Source organism: Typopeltis vanoorti, chromosome 12, assembly GCF_054136105.1.
Source record: "Typopeltis vanoorti isolate ZY-2024b chromosome 12, IOZ_Tvanoo_1.0, whole genome shotgun sequence".
NCBI lineage: Eukaryota > Metazoa > Arthropoda > Arachnida > Uropygi > Thelyphonidae > Typopeltis > Typopeltis vanoorti.
This window is the reverse complement of record NC_143560.1, coordinates 20,657,698-20,683,833: the sequence shown is the minus strand read 5'-3', so window position 1 is coordinate 20,683,833 and position 26,136 is coordinate 20,657,698. Positions and strand designations below refer to the sequence as shown.

The following is a 26,136-nucleotide window of genomic DNA, read 5'->3' as shown; positions in this document are numbered from 1 at the left end:
TACATACCTGGCATCAACCTCTATGTATATCAAGATTTACTGATAGTCCCTTTCTTTCCTAGCTTAAATGCTCACATAATATTAGGAACAAATTTTATGGAGAAGCATCACTTCTCTTGTGACTTTTCCAGAGGTCAAATATCCATAATGAATAGAAGAATATGTGTTAAAAGAAACAATAACTCTGAATGCACAGGAACAAGGCGACTAACAAGAAGATTTTGTGTACCTAAACAAGAAGAACAACTTAATAAAATGCAATCATCTGTAGATAAGCAAATTGTGAAAAATACTGTTTTAAGCTCTACTATACTTGATCAGCCTGTTATTCAACTTAACACTGACTTGACATCAAAACTTCAAATATCTGATTCTGAGCAAGAAACATGTACTAAGAATCAATTACCAGCTAAGATTAATTTTACTGAAGTATCAGTTTTGCATATCAGAACTAAAAATATGAGAAGAGGAAACAATTACAAGGATTTAAATAATTGCAGAAGGAAAACCAGAAGAATGGATTACCAATATAGAAGATATACTGCACTGGAACGTGATAACAGTAGGAATCTAAGAAAAGACGGGGAAGATAATACATGCGTTGTAGAAAACACAGGAGGGAGTTTCATCCAAGCGAAGTATAACCTAAGACCCCCAAAAAAAAAAAAAAAAAAAAAAAGGTAGTAGAAGTCTGATTCCTCCACCAATGAGTTTAGTGTAAAAAAAAAAAAAAAAAAAAAATTTTCTTTAAAAATTTTTTTAAAGGAAGAGTAAGCCTTTGTTGGATTCTAATTATGTAGAAAATAGAATAAATATTATTTGATTCAGAATCCAACATGAATTTCCATTACAAAGGCTGCGTTGTAAATATTATTTATTGTAAATAACGTAAATGTAATTTGATATCATATAACTACCTTAATTATATCAATTATTTAATTATTTAATCAAAGAAATGTGTTAATGGTAAATAGATTCTGTATTAATTATTGTTAAGCTATTTTATTTATTGTTATGTCAATATTATAGAAACTTATATTTGCAATATTAACTACGCATTTATTGAAAAGCAAATATTCTAATTATTCATATTTGTGTATAAAGCTTAACGTTATGTAATCACTCATGTAGTAGTAGAGCGTTGTATTACATTAGCGAAATGTTTGCGTTTAGTTTGTTGTCATGGAGACGCATGAGTAAACAACACGGGTCGAAGAGAACGTGGCATTCGAACGGGGGGGAAAAAGAAGTGAAAGTATATAGAAAAAAGAGAATTGAGATTTTATTAGTAAGGGGAGAGAGGAAAGAGCTTTGCGGAACCAGAAGGAAGGTAGCATACAAGCAAAGAAGTAAAAGAAGGTTATAAATTCTTTAGGGCAGGAATTCATGAAAATAGTGTTCGGAAATGAACCAAAAAGTAGTGAATCAAAAAGTTTAATGTTACAAGTGAAAACAGCTGTTGTTATGAAGTAAAGTTAATGCCGTAATCGTAGAAGGATTTTATTATGTATGTTCCGCTGATGTAATTAAGTTAATTCATAAGTGTCCTCGCAATAACTTGACGTATTGAAGATTTTATCCGGTAAGAGTAATTGTATATGTTCGTCTATTCTAGCATTAACTGTAATATATCTCCGATGCTCAAAGTCCGGAATAAACTTGCTTGGAATATTGTCTACCTGGATTAGTGCTTGCTGTGAATTTGAACATTGTATTGACAGATTTGTAGAGACAGATTAAATGTGAAGTTTGTTATTTTAATCTGAGTTAAGAAAATATGTTTTTGAAGTTGCAAATTGTTTTTGAGAATTTAGAACATCGAACTGGAATGAGAGACTTAGCAAGTTGTATTGAGTTATTTGTATTGTTTCATTTAAGAGTAGAATTATTGTACTTGTTATATATCATATATTAAATGTTTTATTTTGTTAATCTAAATATTGTGTTTGCCTGAATTCCTTTTTATTGCACCGTTCATTAAAATAATCGAATCTCGCGGGTGCCCCAATTTGAATGATAGTTAATTCGGCCAGAGTAAATGAGAAGACTGCTAGCTAATTGAAGATTGGTCCTACTATTTATATAGACTAACCTAAGATAGGGTGGCGCAGTATAAATATAAATTTCCCTATTTTAAGATTGGTGACCAATTGATAATTAGTTTATTTATTGATATAAGTGACTTGAAGCAAGACCACGGACTCGAAGGACAAGAGTCGTCACGACAGCCCCATATCTATTCACTATCGTGATTAAATATATTTTTAAATCGATTCAAGTTAAATCTGGAATCCTCATCAAAGACCCATATATACAGATACACCTTGCAGACCTGAGCTTTGCAGATGATATAGTCCTCATTCACTCCAAGATTACAGATGCCCAAAACTACTTCAACAGCCTTAGGAGAACTGCAGAAATATTTGGACTAAAAATAAACTCCCAAAAAACAAAGATATTAAAAAATCAGATAGATGGGCATATCTATATAAATCAAAATGATCACCATGATGAAGTAGAGGACTTTTATACCTAGGATCACACATTTCAGATTCCTTAACAGACATTAAGACAAGAAAACAGAAAGCACTCCAGTTCCACAGAAGTCTTAATAAAGTATGGAAGTCGAGCCTCATCACAAAGGAGACGAAGATTCATCTTTACAAGTGCACCAGTCAGTCTATCTTACTATACAGCTCCCAGACTTGGAACATCTCAACAAAAGCAGCAACCAATGTTATAAATAGCTTTGGAACTACTTGTCTAAGAAATATCCTGGATTACTCCTGGCAAGACCATGTTCCCAACTCTACTATATTAGATGAAACCCAGCAAGATCCTCTAGTCAGCAGCACTGTTCAAAGACACCAAATAAAATGGCTTGGCGACCAACTCAGACACCCATCCTCCACACCTTTTGATGCTCTGGTCCTCTACGTCCCTACAGATGGAAAAAGAGGCAGACCCCGAATTAAATATTGGAAATACATCAATACATCAGCAATATTCCCCCCCCCCAACTAACCGCATCAGAGATCCGTCAATTAGCATATGACAGAGAAGTCTGGTTTTCCTTCACATCATAAGAACCTCCAAGTCCTACCTTAGTGTACACAGACTACTTATTTATTTTGATTGGTTTCCTTATTTATAATTGTAAAATTATAAATAAACGACGATGATGACATCAAGTTATCTTTAAAGTTACTATTTATATTTTGAAATTAAAATGTTATTTATTTATAATTTATATTAATGAATTAAATCTTTTTTTAAAAGAAACATTTTTATACTTTTTTTCATATTTTATTTTTGCATAAAATTTTTGTTCATTAATCTTTATTGCTTTTCCATACCACTTTTTGAAAATGCAAGAAATTACTGTTAATCAAAAAAAGTCAATAAATCTGTAATTCATGTACATGAATGATATGATATAATATTGTATAACTGCTGTAATAAATTTGGTATGAAAATTAGCAATAAAAAGACAATCTTTAAAGATACCTTTGGATAACTATAAACAATAAATTACACGATAACCACAGTAATTAACTTTAATGAAATGAAAGTATAGATATTTTGTACTGAAAATAACAGTACATCATCAGTGTGTAGAAACAAGCAAATCAAAGGAACGGGAATACAAAGTACACACAGCAGTCGGTGGTTTACCAATTGAAAACTGTTGATGCGTGCTAGAAATTAATATTAATAAATAATATTATTAAAATCTATTTTTGATGGTTATATAAGATAAGAATCTCCAAAACTTTTGGGAGAGAGAATCGTTCCAATTCAGATTTGGCCCATGTAAAAGGGTTTTGCAACTTTCTTTGAAAACGCGTTCATATTTAAACCTGCTTCTATGGGGAAGACGAGCTTCATCCCACTGGTTACTGTATTTAGTATCCAGACCAGACTTTTGAGGTTTCATGTATTTGACATAATATTGATGTTCATTAATTCTTTTTTCCACAGAATAGCCTGTCTGCCCAAAGTATGTTAGATTATATTCACAATGTATCTGGTAAATGCCAACTAATGATGGAGGTAACAGTTTGTCCATTATAGATGGCAACAGGTGAGAAATTTTGTTGATAGGAAACTATGTGGGAATGAGATGATACTTCTTAAAAATTCTAGTAATCGGTTCAGAGATACCAGAAATATAAGGGATTGGAACCCTGCGGTCTGTTGAAGAATCCTGGGGTGTCGGAACATAGGAGTCAATTATCTGCTGGATTTGATAGTGAGAAGTTCTTGTTGTAAGTTTGAGGGAGAGGAACACACCTTATGTGCTCTATTAATTAAAGACTTGATAACACCAATTTTTTTGAGAGATGTGATAAGCAAAACTTTTGATGAATGTATCTACCAGTAAAGGTAGGTTTTCAATAAACACTCGTTGATAAATTAACAGAGGTTGTGTGTATAAGAAGGATGTCCAAGAAAGGTAAACTACCAGCCTTTTCTTTTTCATCGTGAAATTGAATGAGTGGGTGAAGGCTATTGATCTGTTGCAGGAAAGTGGCAAGTTCATTTTCAAAATGAGGCCAAACAGCAAAGACATCAATATAATGAAACTAACAAGAGGGTTGAGGATGAATGGATGAAAATAAGGTATCTTCCAGACAGTTCAAAATATAATTTGCCAAAGGTGGAGACAGAGGGCTACTCACAGCAGCACCTTCAACTTGTCTATAGATCTTGTTTTTCTAGTTGAAATATCCTGATTCTATAACAAATTCAAAAATCTTTGCAATATTAGGAGGGTAATCATCATAATTTTTTTTTGTAATAAATTTTCTAGGGAAAAATTATGTGGTTTCAATTATTCAAGGAAAACAAATGAAAAATTAATTTTAAAAACACATTCACCATAGACAGTCTCTCAAGAGTAGCAAGATGCTTTGAGAACGGTTCCATCCCCAAGTTCTGCTTACCGACTAACTGCAGCCCATTTGGCATGTCTCAGAATGCGTGGAGACCGGAGACTTTATGCTCTAAACTAGTGTGTTTAATGAATTAAATGTTTTACGTTTTGCATTACATATAGTTTGTCCTAAACAATTACTCAATTTTAGATTATTTCAAAGACTTTCTATAACCTTACAATTAATTTCACATAAATCTGTCAGCAGGCTTTATTAGTAAAGCCTGCTGACACATGCTGATATGAACATGTCATTTCATATAATGCTTGTAGTCATTCTTTATGTCGGTCATGTTCATTCATTTCACTCTGATGTTTTTACATCATCATTATTTAAGGGTACAGTAGACTCTCGACTATCCGGAGCCCAGGTTTTATCACAGAGAATTATAATAATACAGTAATTCTCTGTGATAAAATGAGCAATAAGTACTGTAATTTACTTTGCCAAGGCGTTGCAAGTGGGCGTCTGCTACAATCCTCCTACGTGCAGTGTGCATAACACAAGTTGAGACATGCAAAGTGCAGATTTCCCCGATTCGCCAGTTGTGTATCGAATGTCCGCAAGTGCGGAATACGTTTGTCACTGTTCCTGGTTACGTTAGTAAATTGTTGTTTGGTGAGCTTTGTTGTTTTTTTATTAAAGATTACGAAATCAGTGATAAACGAAAAAAGGTTGTAGTGACTATGAAGGAGAAACTACGCACTATAAAGCGACTAGACTCTGGGGTAATGGCAAAAACTATTGCTTTGGAGGTAGGAGTTAAGAAAAGTACAGTTGACAGAAATTGAAAAGTGGTGAACTGCCCAAGCTAGTGGAAGTGGAATGAAAGTAAGAAAAACGATGCTGAAAGGTAAGCATAAAGAAGTTGAGGAAGCTTTATTTTTGTGGCATGAACACTTAAGAGGAAAAGGCTTGCCTGTTACTGGGCCGATATTGCAGGAAAAAGCATTGCAATTTAAGCGACAAATGCATGTAGAAGGAGAAGATTCAGAATTTAATGCCAGTGATGAATGGTTAGATCGGTGGAAAAAACGATTCAGTATTCGCCATATTACCATAAGTGGGGAGGTTTTATCTGCTGATAAAGAGGCTGTACCTTTGTTCAAAGGTACAGCCTCTTTTCAATAAGCTTAATCTTTTTAAGCTTATTGAAAAGGAGGGAATTTCTGGGGAGCAGTTGTACAACTGTGATGAGACCGGTTTAAATTATAAGATGCTCCCTACAAAAACGCTTCCATCAAAAAAAGAAGCCGCTGCACCAGGATACAAGAAAAGCAAGGAACGAGTCACCATCTTGGCTTGCAGTAATGCAACCGGCAACCACAAGCTTATGCTAATAGGAAAATCAAAGAAACCTAGAGCTTTTAAAAAAATGAAAAATCAGGAATCACTACCCCTATATTACACACATCAAAAGAAAGCATGGATGAATTCAGAAATCTTTAAAACCTGGTTCCAAAATGAATTCGTACTGACTGTAGAAAAAATTTGAAAGACAACAATTTGCTGAGAAAAGCTGTGCTACTTCTTGACAATGCACCTTCGCATCCTGCCAATGATGAACTCACAGAAAAGACATCAAAGCTTTATTTTTACCACCCAACGTGACCGCTGTTTGTCAGCCGATGGACCAGGGCGTCCTTAAAATGCTAAAGAAACAGTATCGTTGGCGTCTCCTCAGTTCGTTGATATCAGCGATTGATAATAATGAAGACTGCGTAACCACTCTGAAAAAGATTGACTTGCTAGATGTCATAAGGTAGTTGGCTGAAGCATGGGAAGAGATTCGAAACATATCACTTGTAAAGTCCTGGAAAATTCTTTTGGACCATGAAGGTGGACATTTCAACCTTGAATCCGTGTGTGAAACCGAAGTGGAAAATGAAAACGATAAACTTGTTTCATTGCTCAAAAATGTACCGAGCTGTGACGATGTCAATGCAGAGGACATTACAGAATGGATGTCAAACAACGAAGTTGATGAAATAACTGACAACGATATTGTGGAAATGGTGACACAGGGGGAAGAAGAAGAGGATGAGGAAGAATCCTTAGATGACAGGAAAAATCTCATCCCACATTCGGAAGGGTTCAAGACGATTGAGGCAGCGCTGCAGTACATTAATGAGCAGGAGGAAGTGACGCCAGCTGATATCATCTGCTTGCGTAAGTGGAGGGACACTGCGTCACGGAAGAGGGCTAAAAGGGTGAAGCGGTCATCTATCAAGGACTTTTTCAAAAACTAAAAACTGTAAGTTTTGACTCTTTCATCTTAGGCCTACTTTTTCACATTTGTGTAAAAAGGTAGGCCTAGAACTCTGGCCTATCCGGCTTTTGTGTAATCCGGCCTGCCCTTCTGCCACATTAGGCTGGATAGTCGAGAGTATACTGTATTTAATTTTGACCACTTTCTCATAAATGTTTAATTTGCTTTTTCCTCTTCTTGTATTAAAAGGGGATAAATCTGAATAAAGTACATTGCATTTATTTTTTATTGTATGCTTTGTATCAATCAAAATAAACTGGCTGCAACAGCAGCAAACTCAGAAACTATTTCCTTAACCCATTTCATTATATCAAATCCATCTGATGAGTCTAATAGCAGAGAATAACTGGTTTAAATTTTGCAAGTAATGAATCGATGAAAGAGCTAATTACTTACTGATTAATTAATTTATTAATTAGTAGGTTGATATTTAACCAAAAAGGATGTTTTGGGGGGACCCTGTAACCCCTAGAGAATGCATCCCCTGGGTGGCAGATAGGGGAGCCCACCATGTATGTATGTATGTGTGTGTATCTGTATATGGTGGGGTGGTCTGAATATACTGAATAAGGACTCATAGACCAACAGGGCAATCATCTTGATTGTAAGGGAAGTGGCACTCCCATGGACCCCTAGCTGGATTTATCCTCTTCTTCTACTTTGAGGAAGATCCACTCACTTTAATCTTTCCTATAAGGCCTATTCAGCCAACTCTTCTTATTTTATGACCCTTATGCTATTCGAGTACTTGAGGGCCAAGGGTTTTCCCATTTCTGGCATTACAACTATGTCCCCTCTATAAACCTTTACTATAATTCTACTATAATCTACTCTTTTCCCTTCAATATACCCTATTCCTCCTATGGGTTTAAATTGGATAGACTGCTGGTTCAGAAGCCTTAAGGTAGCAGCCCTAACACTGAACTATTCCATCGTCAAGCTAGTCACCTGACATGGAGAACATAATTCTACTTTTAAGCTGACAGAAAAAGGTAACCAGAATGAATCTATGGAAAACGACTCTGGAATGGAAAAGGTAAAACGAAAATGGGAAAGAAACACCAAAATATAATACATATAAACTGGAATGTAAGAGGAATAGCTTATAAAGAATTAGAATTAAACCAAATATTAAATGAAAGAAATTTTAAAATAGCAGTAATCATTGAAACAAAAAAGAAATTAAAAGGAACCATGAGAACTGAAAATTTTAATGTGATATACAGTGGAGTTGAGAGAGACCAAAGACCACAAGCAGATATTATGATTGGGATCCATAACTCCCTTTCAAAACAGTTAAAACATTATAAATTATGGAATGAAATAATAATAGAAGCTAGAATAAAAATAGATAGAGGAGGTTATTTAACAATAATTGGTTTATATGCCCCAGAAGAAGGAAGAGAACAGGATAATATTGAATTTTATAATCAGCTACAAAATATATATAATAAAATAAATAAAAATGATTATGTAATTTTAGCAGGAGACTTAAATGCAAGAATTGGAAACACGAAAATTAATAATAATAATATAGGATTATATGGAGAACATACTCTAAACAGGAATGGTAAAAAATTGATCGACTTTGTAGTTTATAATAACCTAAAAATAATGAATTCCTTCTATAAACATAAAGACATACAAAAATATACTTGGGTAGCAAGAGGATAGAAATCAATATTAGATTACTTCATATTAAATGAAAAGTCATAAAAATTTTCACTAGATGTTAGAGTTCACAGAGGATATGAAATAAGCAGTGACCACTTCCTTGTTAAAATAAAATTAAGATTACCACCTAAATGGCTACAAGTAACAAGAACAGAAAGAAAAATTGAAACATTTGTTTATAAACTAGACTGTTGAATGACACAAATGTACAATGGCTATATGAACAAAGAATTAACCAATATCTAGATAAAATAAATCAAAATGAAGAAATAGAAATAGAATGGCTTAATATAAAAACGATACTAAATGCAGCAACAAATAAAAGCTTAGGAAAGACCAAAAAATTCAATAAAAGGAAAAAACTGAAGATATGGAATAATACAATCAAAGAAATAATCAAAATGAAAAAAGAAGCCTATCATAAATGGTTAAGCAGTAAAAGATTAGAAAATGAAATTTATTCTATATTTCATATAAAAAGATAAGCCGAAATTTGAAAAGTTTTTTGTCTTACCAGTCCGGAACTCGGGGGGGGGGGGGGTGCCTAGTATAATATAAAAGAATAAGAGCCATAGCTAAAAGAGAAGTCAGAAAAACACAGAGAATCATGGAACAAATTTGTTTTTAATTTAGAACATGATTTATATGAAATAAGACCCAATGTATATAAGATTTTGAAAGACTTAAATGCAGATACTTCTAATTTCAAATTGAAATTAGAAGAATTTCTAAATTTCTACACAGAATTGTGGACAGATAAATATTTTAAAAAAGACAACTGGCAAACATTTAATGAAAATGAAAAGGAAATAACTAAAGAAGAATTAGAAATCAGCCTGAAAGAAACAAGAAATGGAAAATCACCTGAAGAAGATAAGCTAGGTTTAGAACTATATAAATATGCAGGAACAAGATTCAAAGAAAGACTCCTATTATTTTTAAATAAAATTTATTCAACTGGTAACCCCCCAATAGAATGGAAAAAAGCAATTGTGATTCCTATCTTTAAAAAATGTAGTAGAGATGACCCTAAAAACTATAGAGGAATAAATATACTAAATTCCTGTTACAAAATATATAATATATAATTATAATAGCAGAATCTTAAATAGCAAACTAATGAAATATTCTGAAAACTTTATGTTAGAAATACAGAATGGATTTAGAAAAGGACGATCATGTATAGATCTGGCCTTTTGCCTAAAATTAATAAGAGAGAAAAGAAGGGAATACAATTCAGAAACACATATTGCATTTATTGACTTTGAAAAAGTCATTTGACAAAGTTAAAAGAAGCATTTTATTTAACATATTAAAAGAAAGACAAATACCAAATAATATCCTAAAAGCTATCATAAGTATATATGAAAATAATCAAATACAAATAAGATTAAATCACGAGCTATCATATACAAGAGAGATAAACCAAGGGGTCTGACAGGGATGTCCCCTCTCAGCAACTTTTTAACATTTACCTAAATGAAATAATAATAAAATGGAATAAAAATTTCCATCAAGGTATTAAACTTTCTCCTACTGTGAACTTAAACGATCTTCTTTTTGCCGACGACCAAATAATAATTGCAAATTCTGAAGATAATTACAGAAAGCTACTTTAGATCTAAATGAGATAGCCAAAGATTACAGTATGATAATAGCAACAGAAAAATCAAAAACTATGGCCTTTAAAGAACAAGATCCAGCAAGAACTAAGATAGTAATAGATAATAAGATCTTAGATCTTGTTATCTATTACTATATGAATTCATTTAACTACCTAGGATGAATGATCACATACGAAAATGAAAAAAGATATAAATGTAAAAATTGCAAAATATTTAAAAATAACAGGTATAATTAACTCTATATTTAAACCAAACCTAGTTCAAAAACAAACCAGACTACAGGTATACAATGCATTGCCCTACCAGTCTTATTGTATGGAAGTGAAATCTGGACAATAAAACAAAAAGACAAACAAAGATTAATAACAGCAGAAATGAAGTTTATGAGAAAAACTGCAAGTATACTCTATTTGATCACAAAAGAAACAAAGAAATTATGAAGGAATTAAGCCAAGAATCAGTAATTGAAAAAATTAAAAAATATAAACATAAATGGATGGAACACATTCAAAGAATGAAAATAGAAAGATTACCAAAACAAGCCTTAAAGTACAAGCCATTAAGAAAAAGAAAACCAGGACATCCTCTTAAATGATTACTTCTAAGGCCGGAACAGCCCATGCAAGGCCTAAATCATTGATATGCATGATGATGACCAAAAGGATCAAATGGCTAGTACAAACTCCACATTGTGACCAATTTATGCAGTTATTGGCTACATCCATATCCACTTACTGAAATTGATGCAGTAAATCCTGGTATGAGATTTACTCATCATATGCACATGCTACCTCCCTTACAATGAAGAAACAGGCCACTCTTTAGTAGGAAAAGAGAATATCAGCACTGTATTAGACTCTTGCTGTGAGAAGGTGTGTTAGTGAATTTTCTTTAGAGTGCTCTACTTTGTGACTGGTTTGTTATATTAAGCAAGTTTACTATAGCGAGTTATTAGATTACAATTAGTCCTAAGTAGATTAAGGCAGTTATAAACATCTAGGAATTAGTAGGTATGAGTTGAGTTTATAACCTTTCAAGACTTTCTCCAAAATTAATTGGAAAGAAGTCCAACATCTGCATCATATATCAAACATAATACAAAAGGTATTTAAACAAGAATGCTAGGCTATTCTACAGTTACAACCCATCCCCAACAAGAATGACAGAATGAAAATCACAAGGATATGGATAGTGCTCAACTACATAGTCCATCACTTTCTTGATACCCCACCTCAAAGATATCTAGCTACAGTACTGCGTGCTGACTTCTCTATAGTTTTTCAACAATCATTATAAACTCAACTCATACCTACTAATTCCTAGATGTTTATAACTGCCTTAATCTACTTAGGACTAATTGTAATCTAATAACTCTCGCTATAGTAAACTTGCTTACTATAACAAACCAGTCACAAAGTAGAGCACTCTAAAGAAAATTCACTAACACAAACTTACTATAACAATATTCCTTCAGTCTTTATAAGTTTGCCATAGCGACAGTTGATTGTAATAAGACTTCAGGTCTTTCTAATTCTCTAAGAAATTCAAAAATCTTCAAATTCGGGGCATTAACTTAGCTCAATATATATACAGACTTCATGTACTTATGCAAGTGAACAAGGCTTAGATCAACTCAATTTGTAATGTCATTTCCTACTTTATGATTAGCTGGATGGTTAGTTAGTTAAACAGGAACATAAGCACCATATCTGGAATCACTAATTAGTAAACCATAATTTCTTAACAAGCATTAAATAGCAGACCTTTGCTTATTATAATTCAAGAAATTCATGTTTTCATTCATATTTTATCCTAGCACAAGCAATCAAAAGTTTATGCATGAAATATCTTTGACTAAGCTACTTGTATATAGGGAGCAGATGCCTTCTCTAATTGTTCTCTGTATTCCATAATGCACAGAGCACTCTTAACAAGGTGTGCCATATATGGGACTCTAAACATAGCAAACTCACAGCGATTAGATGGTTTACAGTAGATAGTTTGCTATAGAGAATTTCCTTTAGCAGAGAAATGTGTGTAATGTCAGGACTTTTCAGTACTTACTTTGATCACAGTCAATCAACCATATCATGGTGAAAGTTTCAACTATTACCAAGAGCTAGATCCATGGGGGGGGGGGATTCTGGATGGAAAGTTATATTTCTCATATACAAATAATGAAATGATGCATCATTACTTTATTACCCCACTCCAGATACGATGGTTGCAGGAAATTTTTGTCTATAGTATAGTAAAATAAAAACAAGTATATCCAGGGTATAGTAATACAGCTGAATCACCATAACAAATACTGAAAAGTTCATAGCACCAATGCTAAAAATCATCAATCTTAATAAATTTGGATGCAAAAAAATTGCTGCATATGTAAGAGTTCTTACATCTTGAATCCCAATTTTTTTCTTCCAAATAATACCCATTAGATAACTCCAAGGGACTGTAGCTTCATTTTTTACTTGTATCAAATCTTTCTTACCATGTATTGCCTGACAATATCTACATACTAGGTGTGATGTTCCTATATCATGCCAATTTCACTAATGAAACATAGGAAATTATTAGGTTTCTTAGAGGTTCATACATGTTGTCATTACAGGGTAAATGGTCAATACATAAGTTTGCATAAAACTTGTACATCGAAATGGTTGACGAGAAAATTATAACAGCAAATATTTGATTTATATTAAAAATGATTAAATACTGAATTACATACCTTGTACATTCATATAATTTTACTCCAAACACATGCTGCAAAGTGGTAATGCATGACTGTGTAGATGTGCCTGGGAGGAACTTGTTTGTCACAACAGAGACAGGTATCACTAATGAGTTGTAATTATGGGGTTCGATATTAACAGCTGGAACATAATGACCACCTACTTGCACAAAACGAACAACATGTGATGGGAGACTACTTGATGGAGGGCTAAACTGCAAATGATTACTTTCAAAAATGTGGCCCCTGGGGCTAGTAGATTGCACAGTTGTTCTTATTTCAGGAGATGGTGGTGGGCTGCATAGGTCAATAACACCACTGTGTGCTTGTGGTGGACACACATCTGTCATTCCAGTCATCTGAACATGCTCAGCTATTTGAACACTCAGCGGTTGTAGGGGAGATGACTGAGGTGGTGTCGGATAGTAAGGTGGTGGCCCAACAGTCATAGATGGCCTTGGACTGTTACTATTAGTACACGCTACCCTTTCATCTCTGTTTTGCAAATGTGGTTGTGAATCTTGATTGAAAGTTTCTTTGTTTTGTAATACACCTGTGAGTGTACTACTATCCTCTGCAGTATCTTGCAAGAACTTTGATTTATCAATCTGACAATCCAAAGAAACATCAATCTCACTTCCAGCATCTCTCTCAGTGCTAAGTCTTTGTGTTAACCTTTCATTAAGATGATTACCAACACTACATTCCTTCTGACTGGACTGTTGTAAAACATCACCTCTACTGGCCACTAGCCATTCTGTTTCAAGAGCACATGCAAGCCAAGAAGGATTTGGAGAGGGTGGTGCTCCTGATCTTATACATGGGTGCAAAGTTGGAGGTCTGGGAACTCCAGAATGATCATTATGAACAACATGACTTGTCCTTGGGGTTCCTCCCAATCTTACAAGTGGAGGAGGCGGTGGAAATGGTCTTGGTCTACTAGTTGCCAAAGCTGAAAGGCCTCCTTCTGAGGTTGAATGTCTTCTTGCTCCAAATTCACATAATGAATTTCCATGGCCAGAACTAATAGATTGTGACTGATAACTCAGAGTTCTATGGTAATCATGAGTTGTTGGCATTGAAAGTAAACCCTCGAGAGATGATGGAAACAAAGGATTGTTGCCATTACTGCTGGAAGTATGGTCCGTTTCATTCACTGGAATTAATCTAGGTGAGTGGCTGCTTTGATGATCAGCAGATTTCTCAAGACTATGATTAGGTGACAACAAACTATGCCTCATCTGAAATTCATTCTGCTTTTCCCTGAAGTTCTGTGATTCATTTCCATGAAACTGTTCTTGCACAACTGAAATAGAACCTCCAAACCTAGATAGTGACCCCATGGATGGAGATAGCTGAGAATGAAATTTTCCATTTTTCATATCTGCAAAAAGTTGCATATTTGGCCACCACTCTTCAAATGATGCATGACCAGTTTTACAGAGCTCTTCAACAGAATATAGAGTTCCACCAACTTTTACTTTACGTTGATCAATATTGGCAACAAAACATAAGAAGCGTAAATATGCCAAATCCCACTCACTGATTTTTTCATTCTGTGACAATGATGCCATGCCGTCATGTATCATGTTTAGTGGCAAGTATTTTTTACCAGCCTTGCGAACATATGGAATAGGAATCATATTTACAAGAACAAAACCACATTTGTCTTTAAAGAGTGGATTTGAACTAGTAGGTTGCAATTTGGCGCGGCAGCTTTCCAGAAATTCATAAAATTTTACGGTGTCAGTCAAACGGACTACAACATCTTTTGTAGAAAATGACTGGTAACCAAACTGAAAATGACAGTGATAGCCATTAATTTCTGTTAGTAGCTTTGCTTCATTTTCTGTAATATAGTAACTTTTAATATTAGTACAAGTAAAAACTGTCCATGGCAGGATGTCAGCATACCTGCTAATGATTCTGCACTCAACCATGCGTACAGCAACGAATCTCTCAGTACCCCGCATAATAAATGGCAGATGGACATTGCCAATTGTAGTCCAACCAAAAGCTCCACAAATGCTAGTAAAATCAATAGGTGGTGGTTCTGGTTTCGAACTGCTAGGTGGAGGGGGAGGTGGTGGCGGTGGTGGAACCAATTTGCTGGATTCTGATGATTTCTTTTTGTCATTTGATGCAGAAGCAACAGTAATGGTAACATCTCTAGCCTGCAGCTGGGATAACTGAGTCTGATGATGAAGACTGGTGATAATGCTTTTAATTCCATCAGATGGCTTCTCAGGACTCTCTTCTACCTCCTTCTTCTCTTCCTTTATTTTCACTGGTCCTATTATCTCTTCAGAATGATCCCCAGCTGCAGTCAACTCTGCCATGCTAGTTTCATACTAATTCAGGAAGACATGTTGGATGACCAACATTCAAGCCTCATCTTCAGCTTTTACTTCCTTATACACCCCAAAACATCTTTCTACCTGAAAAGATAAATGCATATAAATAAAAGAAAGTGACTACAGTTTTAAGTCTTTAAAAATACCTTTCTTTAATCAGGGATTTTTAATATTATTATTATTAAGAGAGACCTCCAGGGAGTCAATGACTCATCAAGGGAGGCCACATACTACATGAACCTGTGATCATACTTATTCTTGAATTCATTCACACTGCTTGCACTCAACTTCCAGTGGAAATCCATTCCAATCAAGCATCTTCCTATGAGAGAAAAATCTAGCCCTCACCACGTTCTTAGTGGCATTCATTCTCAGCTTCCAAGGATGCCCTCTTGTCCTTTTAATATAACTGATCAATATCAAATTCCATCTACTGAAACTATTTTTAAATAAAATTAACTCTTCATTAATTTTTTTTTTTTTTTATTAAAACAGTATTTTTAATTTTCATCTGGCATTACTGAGAATGAAAAATAATTATTTAAAGACTAACAAGCCTATCTACCAATGCCAGACAGAAAAATGAAAACAAAGGTAATTTAGGACTGGTTAGTAGGCTGGGATTATGGTAGAAGTAACCAAGGTTTCCAGTGACTTTGGCCATATCAGACTAGAACCAGACAGTCCAAACTAGAACTTCCATGCGAGTTTGGTTTTCAAAGTTAATAATATGGCATTCTTAATTTACTGAAATCACACACAACATTAAAATCTGATGTAGACTGGGTTCCACACTTGTCATGTCTGAAAATTATATCCTAATAATTTTCAATGATGGTTTCAATCAACTAGAAAAGGCAGATAAAGTGAATTCATAGATGGCCAGTCATTCTTTTTCTTCAATGCAATTTGACAAATAAGTGATACAATCAATTACAAAAAAGTTTCGGAACCTAGTTTGCAAAGAACGAATCCATAACCGAATTCTGAATGTCATGGTCTGACTGTCAAAAATGAATCCAGAACCGTCACAGTTTTTGAGTCAAAGAATACTGTTAGTCTTCATTCCTGTACTGTATCATCTTTCTGCTATTGTATGTAGGTTTTGCTTGTGGAATTCATCTTTAGTTTGTAATGTTTTTATACCACTAGCAAGGTTAACCTACATGCAATTAAGGACCTTTCCCACACAAAAGAGAGCACAAAGTCTACAGCAAATCAATGCTGTGCATGTGTCGACAAGATTAATTTACCTATCTTACAGTTAAAAAACCTAGTTTTGAGAAACAGTAAAAAATTAAAACTTATTCACTGTACAGATGATTATTCTTCAAATAGCATGCATTAAATTATTATAGCATACCCTGAAAAAAAAATTTTTTTTTTTTCAGCATTGAGAATAGAGTAATTTAAGGTCATAAGGCTGGACTCATATGCATACAGTATAGGAATTTGAAACAAATGGGTTTCAGATATATTTGTATACATCACAAGTGCAAACATAAATTTGTATATTTGAGTTCCATAAGTTTCAGTTTCGAATAAGTGCTTTCCATTTCTACACATCAGAATATCAGGCTTCAATTCCTAGTTATCATTCTGCGTATATCAAAAGAAGTGTCTCACTACTTCAGCAGACAATAGAAGAATATGTAGGGGGGGGGGGGGGACAGAATCCTAAAGTCCCACAGAGAGTAGGGTGATATCACTTAATCATCCTCACTTCTTTAGTGAATGGCTACTGCAAAGCAAATCTTAAATCACATTGTTCCTACAAATAATTCAGGTGAACATTTCAGCCAATTTGAATGACAACTACCAATACAGATTAGTGGAAAAATTCATTACAAAAATTTCAGCAACAGTGGCAGGCACTATTAGGTATTGGCAATATTTAACACATTATAAGAGCAAAATAAATAAGATACTTATTTAGCTGCTAATGTTTCAATAGATTTCAACCAGCTTCTTCAAAATACAACTTGTCATTGCATAGCACAAAGTGGAAACGATTAAAAATTTCAACATACATATGAAAATAATTAACGTCCTATTTTTGGAATCTTCTCATATTAGCTAAAGAGAAACTTGCAGTTATTATGATGCAAATGATTAAAGAAACTGTCTCCAAAATTTTTGGAGAATTTAATGAAACTTGTTCATGTTTGGGCAGTGCTTATTTCTATTTTTGCAATAAGCATTACTGATTATTATATTAAATCTGTCTTAGAGAACATGTTATCATCATTATGGCAATCAGAATTTGCAGATTACACTATGAACACCTCTTCGCACAAGATTAGTGGAAAACTACAGTGCTACATAAAAGTCACTACGAGTCTGACTATTCTTGTGTCAGCAGCAGCCATGAAGCACTCCCAAACATCACACTGCTACATTAATTTACCAAAAACTTGGTACTGCCATTTTAAGGCTACCTTCACCCTAACAGATGCTAACTTTATTCAACATTAGATGGAGCTAAAAAGAGGACACCAATTATTTTCTTATGCATGTATTGCAATTCAATTGCTTCCAGTATCAGTTGATAATTACTGCCTACATGCTATGATGTTGTACTTTGAAGATAGCTTAAATTCCAGCGAATTATTAGCAGTTAAATAAATATTTATTTTGTCCAAATAGTATTATGTTTAAAAACACTAAACCTAAGGGATGATACTGCATGTAAAGCACAACACAATGTTTCAGCCAACCCATGAAGTTTCAGTTTTCCAATCCCAAAGCACCTAAGAGTTGTAGCAGTTTCCTTCTTGTAGTTTCCATTGTCTTCATTTTTCAGAAATTTTTATGATTGTCATTACAGTGGAGGGACAATATGTAGTTAGCTCCCTACAAGCAATAGAACATGATTGCTCACCCTTGATTGTTCTAACAACTTCCATTTTTTCTTCTAATGTCAGATTAGCATTTAGCATCATTTTTACCAAGAGTTACACTTCTGGACTTACAACCAGGCAGTATCAGTTTTGTAGAAAATCTCCAGTATTGAAACCACATTTTCAGACACACAATGAATTTAATAAAATAAAATACAACCCTAAAATTTTGTAAGTTGTCGGACTTATGCCGTTAGGAGTGCTTGCTAAAGTTATACACAAAAGACTGGAAACAATTAATTACATATAGTAAATGTTATCACACTTCACAGATGGTACTTACAAACAAGAAACCAGAATAAAACACAGTAAATTAATTAATCCATATGTGTTGGAACAATGCTAGTTGTTGCTGTCATGTTCTGCAGCACAGTGCATCTTATATCCTAGTAAGATGGTACTTAGATTTTTAATGGAAGCAGACCAAACTTGGTGTAGGATTAAGTCTCGATTTTTGTTACATTGTGTGGCATCTGCAGCATTTCAGAGGATTCTTGAACTTTCTTGTAAAGCAATTATGATGAATATATGGCATTTCTATTTCTTGCCAAACTACTTGATGATCTGTGTTTGTTGTATGGGATGCCAAAACTGATTTATGCTGTCTTCTTTTTTCGACATCTTTTACATGAATCTCTCCCAACCTTCCCATCTGGCCTACATAGAAAATGCCATTAGAGCAACGGATCTCACAAATGCCTAGTTTTTTTTCCATGGGGGGGGGGGGGGGTGGATGTAAGAAGCTGGAGATTTTATAAAATGGCAAAAAAGCCACTTTAATGTTGCAATCCTAGAGTGTTGCCACTTTGCATAACATTTTTGATGTAAGGTAGCATGATTGTATTCTTAAAATTTTGTTTACGTAAAGGAGCTGTCAGAGGTGTATAAAGAATTTCATTGATCATCTTGGGCTAATATCCACTGAGAGCAAGAGTATGCCCCAGGTAGCACAGTTCTTCATTCCAATTTTTGATGTACCGAAAAAAAAAAAAAAATACAGTTCCTTGATACCCTTCTCAAAGTAAATGAAGAAAAGTTTTAGACCTAAATGGTCCAATAAGCTGTTGAAGAATATTCAGCTGAAACTCATTTTCTAGGGGGAAAAAACCATTGTTAATGACAGTGCTGTATAATTTTTAAACACTGCACATTCTTATTTATGAAAGGAATAAACATTTCACACACAAAATAAATCTATGCTATGAAACTAAAAACTTGAATAATATAACTTACATAACCTACAAGCACAAGTTTCCTTAGTTGCTAACAATTCACGGCATTAATTTTTGAAAGTTTTGAACTGTCACTTTTTGAGGTTTATGCAAATTTCTACATCAAATACTTTTAGAAACATCTTTTTTTTTTTTTTTAAGTATCAAAGCACAAACAGTTTGTCAATTTGGAATGCATAATTAATTTATTCTTCCTTAAATACTTCTAATGCCAAACAAGCTTTTAACCTCTTCCTGATTTCAATCATTCAACAGCTTCTCCAACACATCACTTTAGCATAAGTACTGGTGGATGGGCCAAGGGTTTATACAAACATAATCTGGAAACTACTCTAGAGCAAGCATGTAACTTTTTCAGATCTCCAATAAGTGTGTGTGGGGGGGAAACAAACTTACTCACTGTAACTAAAGTCCTGTGAAACCCTACAGGTACAATATCATGCTAAAAGAAATTCACTATAGCAAGCAAACCATTCATGAAGTCTTACAAGTTATATAGTGAGAGGCAACTTAAGAGAGCCTAAAATAAGATGATTTGTATTGGAAGAACTGGTATCTGACACTTTGACAAACACTTCTTAAAAATCAACCATCAGAAGACCATACCTAATCTACATCCAGTAAAAGATAACAGTATGAATGATATATCAGACTCCTAAGATATTCGATTCTTTGATGATAACTATATGAGACTTTTGCTACATCAAACTATTAGCAAAACATCAGCATAAAATTAAAGTAAATTTGTAATTTTTGATATGTGTTTATTTCATTTGCACTACAAGGTATTTGATGTTATGGCATTTCCCAGTTATCTTTTGGAGAGTACAGAATAATAGTGAAGCTTTATTTTTTTTACAATATGATGCTACTCATGTTATGCTTGCAAGATACTTTTCATCATCATCAAATTCCTGCCATGTACCCACAAGGGGTGTACAGGATATGATAGTACTACATGAAAAAATTATATCATTACTAACTTCCTATCTACAATTTTCCTCCAAATCAGTCTGTTACTTGTCAAGACTCCAACATTATCAGATCTTATATTTCTATCGTCTAAGGCACTTTGTACCGTATCAATCCACCTATATCTTGGTCTTCCTCTGGGTCATTTTGCTGCCAACCTGGCAGCGAACACTTGTTTTGCTAATCTTTCCTCCCCCATTCTGTTTAGGTGACCATACCACCTGAGATTAGCTCTGCTAACGCATTCCTGGACGCACACAATGTCAAGTTCTTTCCTAATATCCTCGTTTTTAATATGATATTGCCATTGATTCCATCTGTTCACACCTATAATCTTTCTCAGGACTCTCATATCTGCGGTCTCTAGTCTTTGGTCAAGTGTTTTACTTCTGACCCAGCTCTCAGATCGATAAGTTAAAACTGGTTTGAACACTGTCTTGTATACAGCTAATTTAGTGTTCTGACTAATTTCTCTCTTATTCCATATGAATTTATTCAATTAACTTCCCACCATACCAGCTTTGATGATTCTGTTGTCTATTTCTATATTTATTTTACCATCTTCACTAAAAATCATGCCTAAGTAGTTGAAATGTTTTACTTGTTCCACAGGTTCTCCATTCACAACACAGTTGACATTTTCAATGATTCTGCCTATTTTCATTGTCTTTGTCTTTTTATTGCTGACCTTCATACCATATCTATTACAACAGCTATTCAATTTAGTCAGAGAACCTTGCAGACTTGTAGCGGATTTATTTAGAAGTATAACATCATCCGCATAAAGCAAAGAGCTGACATTAACATCTCCAATTTTGACATCATGTTTAATACCACTTTCCTTCATAATGTGATCCATATAGATAATGAATAACAGAGGGGATAATGTACATCCTTGTCTCACACCAGATTTAACATTAAACCATCTTCCTGTACTTCCTTCAATTCTAACTGCTGACTTACAACTAAAATAAAGACTAAGTATTGCTTGATATAATGCCCCATTGACACCATATAACTGCAGCGTATTGAATAGCTTCTCTCTTGGCACCTTGTCATATGCCTTTTCCAAATCGACAAAACTTAAATACGGATCTTTGTTATATTCCCATGCTTTCTCGACTATTTGTCGTAAAGTGAAGATCTGATCCTGACAGCCTCTATTTGGCCTGAATCCAGCTTGTTCTTCACCAAGCTTTTCTTCCACAATTCCTCTCAACCGTTTCTCAAGTATACTTGCATAGATTTTGCCAGGAACACTCAGTAGGGAAATACCTCTGTAATTCTCACATTCAGTTTTATTTCCCTTTTTATATATGGGTACTATGAGAGCTCTACTCCAATCATCGGGAATTCGTCCCTCTGTCCAGGTTTTCTGAACTATGCAGTGCAGCCACTGTAAGACATTCATACCACCATACTTCAACATTTCTGATCGAATATCATCTACTCCAGCTGCCTTTCCACATTTCAAGCCTTTGATGGCTTTTTCTACTTCAAGTATGGATATGTATTCATGACTGCATGACTGGTCAGTGTTTTTTGCCACTGTGCTGTCATCACTGCTTGTTTCATTTAGCAGTTTTTCAAAGTATTTACTCCATACTTCAAGGATATCTTTTTTCTCCTGTTTTCATGTCACCTTTATCATCTCTTAACTCCTTTTACAGCACTCTTTCCTCCATTCCTAAGCTTCTTCAACAATCTCCAGAATATTTTGCCACCTTCTTGATATTTATTTTCTATATTCTTTCCGAAGTCCTCCCATGACTTTTGTTTAGCTAGTTTTACACAGTGTTTAGCATTCTTGCATTTGTCTCTATATTCTCTAAGAGCACAAGCTGACTTATTTGACAGGAACTTTTGATATGCTTTCTTCTTTTCTTTCACTGCCTCTTTAACTTCCTGTGTCCACCAGGGAGTTCTGATTTTTCTATCCTTGCAGACAACCTCACCACATGCCTCTCTGGCTGAATCAATCAGTGTTTTCTTCAAGGCTTGCCAATGAATCTCCAAGGTTTGATTCCTGTTCTCAAACTCTTTCATTTTTTCTTCAATAATCTTTGTGTATTTTAGTCAACAGTTCACATCTGAGAGCTGCTCAACTTTTATTCGCTTTAAAACTTTCTTACATGTTATTCTTTTCAATATGAAATTCAATTTTATCCTTCTCAAGACTAAATAGTGATCACTTCCAATTTCAAATCCTCTGTACACTCTGGTGTCCTGCACCAGGGAGAAAACATCACTATCAACAATAACATAGTCAATGAGACTTTTCTTATTCCTAGCCTCTTCTCTCCATGTGAATTTGTGCACATTTTTATGTTGGAACATGGTGTTAGTAATAACCAGTCCATGTCCTGAGCAGAAATCCAACAGATATTTGCCATTATTATTAGCTTTGCTCTTTTCTCCAAATTTTCCCAAAATATTTTTGTATGTCTCACAATCATTTCCTACTCTGCTATTTAGATCCCCAACAAGGACCAACTTTTCATTTTTCATTGTGTCAGTTGCTTTTTCTAAAGCCTCAAAAAATTCCTCCACTTCCACCTTAGTAGAACCTTCTGTGGGACCATAGGCACAAATAAGTCTCATTGTCCAGTTCCCCATTCTCATATTTGCCCACATTATTCTACTTGAGACTGACTGCCATTCAAGAAGATTACCTCGTATTTTGTGTTGAATACTATGGCTACTCCTTCTTTTCCTTGATTGTCATTGCCTGAATATAACATTTTGTATTTATTGCTCAGAAAGATCTCACCAGTTTTGGTCTTTTTTGTTTCAGTCACCCCTATTATGTCGATCTGGTACTTATCTAATTCCTCAGCTAGCTCCATTTCTTTGCCATTCAGGCTTCTTACGTTGATAGTACCGATCTTTAACTCTGGTGATGTTGAGTTGGGGTTTGTTTTCAGATTTGTTCCAGTAGCTGACTTTTCGCTGTTCGCCCTGGTTCCCTGGCGAAAACAACGGGGGCCTTGTTTAACCGGGCGACGCACCAGCCGGCATGAAATTTTGTCATGTTGTACCATCATTTTTTATTTTGGTTTAACCAATAAGAATACAATTTGGTCGGCTAAATCCCAAATTGCCAGCCCATCCTCGTTCGTTCAGTATCAAAGTAGATACCCAACAGGGTGCACCACGAGAAGGTGAGGATTGGACATTAGGTCAGAAGCCCTGGTCGGTTCTCTGCATTCCTTTAAAGGCTATGTGGAGGTCTCCTCTTAGTTATACAGCTTTGACCCTTAAGCACCCCAGATACTTTTCAAATATTCAAAAAATATGCAAGTGTATCTCACTACAATTACTTTCAGATGAATAATGACAACTACATGATTTCAAAGTAGTGTAAGGGTCAAAGCTGAATAACTGAGCCGCCTTCACATAGTCTTTTTAAGGAATGCAGAGAACTGAGTCAGGGCTTCTGATCCAATGTCCAATCCTCACCTTCTTGTAGTGCACCCTGTTAGGTATGTACCTGGACACTGAAAGACTAGCAATTTTAAATTTAGCCATCCAAATTATATTCTCATTGGCTTAAACCATAGATGGCGAACCTGTGGCATGCCTGAGAATTTTGCTGGCACGTCAACGATTTACAGGTGATATCCTTTTATACGCTTATAAATTATTCAACCTTTTTTTTTTAATTGTTACAATATGTACAAGTTAAATTTTGCTTTATACGCGAGAGCAGCTATGAAGACGTGCATATGATCGGTGCGGTATTAACAAAAGATCTTGCGACTTAAAGATAAAAGCAAGCAGACAATTTTTGAATTGAAATACTAATTCTCTTCAACCGGATCCCATAACATCTGCAACTATCATACAACATTCACTATATATATATATATATATATATTTCTTCGTTTTAACACATTCACGACGGGATGTCGTTTATCGTTCCGACAGAACTTTTCATTACCGACGGGCTCAACTCACACAAAGTTTCAACCCTTGGTTGATTTTTTTTTGTGTTTGAGCTGGCAGGGAACTCAAACAAGCATTATATGGCATTATAATGCAGATAAAAGTGCAGGTGGCAACTTTGAATCTGATTCGCCAAGATAACGAATGACTTTTCTGTTGTCACAGAGAAATTTTCTTGTGTGATTCTTTAGTTGAACTTTAGTCACTGATTACAAAGGTTATCACATTTCTGAAAGGTGGCATATTTTCTAAGTTAGTGTGATTTAATTTAATGCATTTGCAGATTTTTTAATGTTTTTAAGTAGTGTCATGTAATAGTGTTGATGTCATTCTTTAAAATTCGAGGTTGGCTTCAAGAGGTTGCAAAAATTCGCCTAACATTTTCTGCTACATATGCAGGGAGTTAGTGGTAAAAAAACAACGAAGAAACATTACATATTTCGTGAAAAAAGTGTACTCTGCGTATTTTGGGATGAAACTTGGTGACTTAGATAAGCCATGGGCGCTGCATATAGTATGTTCCATTTATCTAGAACTTAGGTGGTCAAAGGGAGAACAAAAATCTTTACGTTTTAGAAATACAATGGTATGGCGGTGACCCCGCAACCATACTGATGACTGTTACTTCTGTTCTTTGAATGTTCGAGGTTTTAATGTGAAAAATAAAAAAAGACATTTCCTATCCTAATTTACCATACGCAATATGCCCAGTGAAACATAGTAATGAAATACCCGTGCCAACACCTCCACAAATTTTAGAAAAACCACTCAGCAGCAATTCAAACAAAAAAGTTGAAGATTTCAATGATGACGAATACAAAGTGGCCCACACTTTTTTCACACACCGATTTAAACGAGTTGGTCAGAGATTTGTGTCTTCCTAAGGAATCTGCAGAACTGCTGGGCTCGAGACTAAACGAAAAGAATTTGTTAACCCCTGGTACTTCTTTCTCATGGTTTAGGTATAGAGAAAGAGATTTTCTTCCTTACTTTTCAGAGGAAGGTTTTAGTTTACTCTAGTGATATTCCCGGACTGATAAGCAAATTCAATGTAAAATATGAAGTTATTGATTGGAGGTTGTTTATCGATTCCTCAAAAAGAAGTCTCAAAGCTGTGTTTCTCCATAATTCAGTACCAGTGTTGATGTCATTCTTTAAAATTCATTTAACTGTGTTTTTAAGTGGTGTTTGTAATGGCTTCAAGAGGTTGTAAAAATTCACCTAACAATTGAATGGCACATTCCATGCATTTGAAAGAACGATACGAAAATTTAGCCTTCATTCTCAGCAAACTTAAGTACAATGATCATGGATGGACAGTTTGCAGTGATCTTAAAATCATCTATGATTTTGGGACAGCAAAGAGGATACACCAAATACCCGTGCTTTTTGTGCAAGTGGGACAGCCGAGATCGAGAGCAACATTGGATCAAGAAGGAATGGCCAGAAAAAAGTCACATTAGAACCTGGAAGTAAAAATGTGTTACACGAAAC

The 26,136-nt window shown here is 34.6% G+C and overlaps 1 protein-coding gene across 4 annotated transcripts in view; it reads right to left on the bottom strand.

Annotated features, from left to right (window-relative positions):
• LOC150100618 (uncharacterized) overlaps window positions 1-26,136 on the bottom strand; it is a 127,047-nt gene that overhangs the window by 14,541 nt on the left and 86,370 nt on the right. For all 4 annotated transcript variants that reach the window (XM_090401175.1, XM_090401174.1, XM_090401173.1 and 1 more), the window contains one exon: window positions 13,237-15,677. In XM_090401175.1, the coding sequence (XP_090257301.1) occupies window positions 13,237-15,578 (2,342 nt within the window). In that variant the 5' untranslated portion in view covers window positions 15,579-15,677. The remainder of the gene's footprint in view (window positions 1-13,236; window positions 15,678-26,136) is intronic.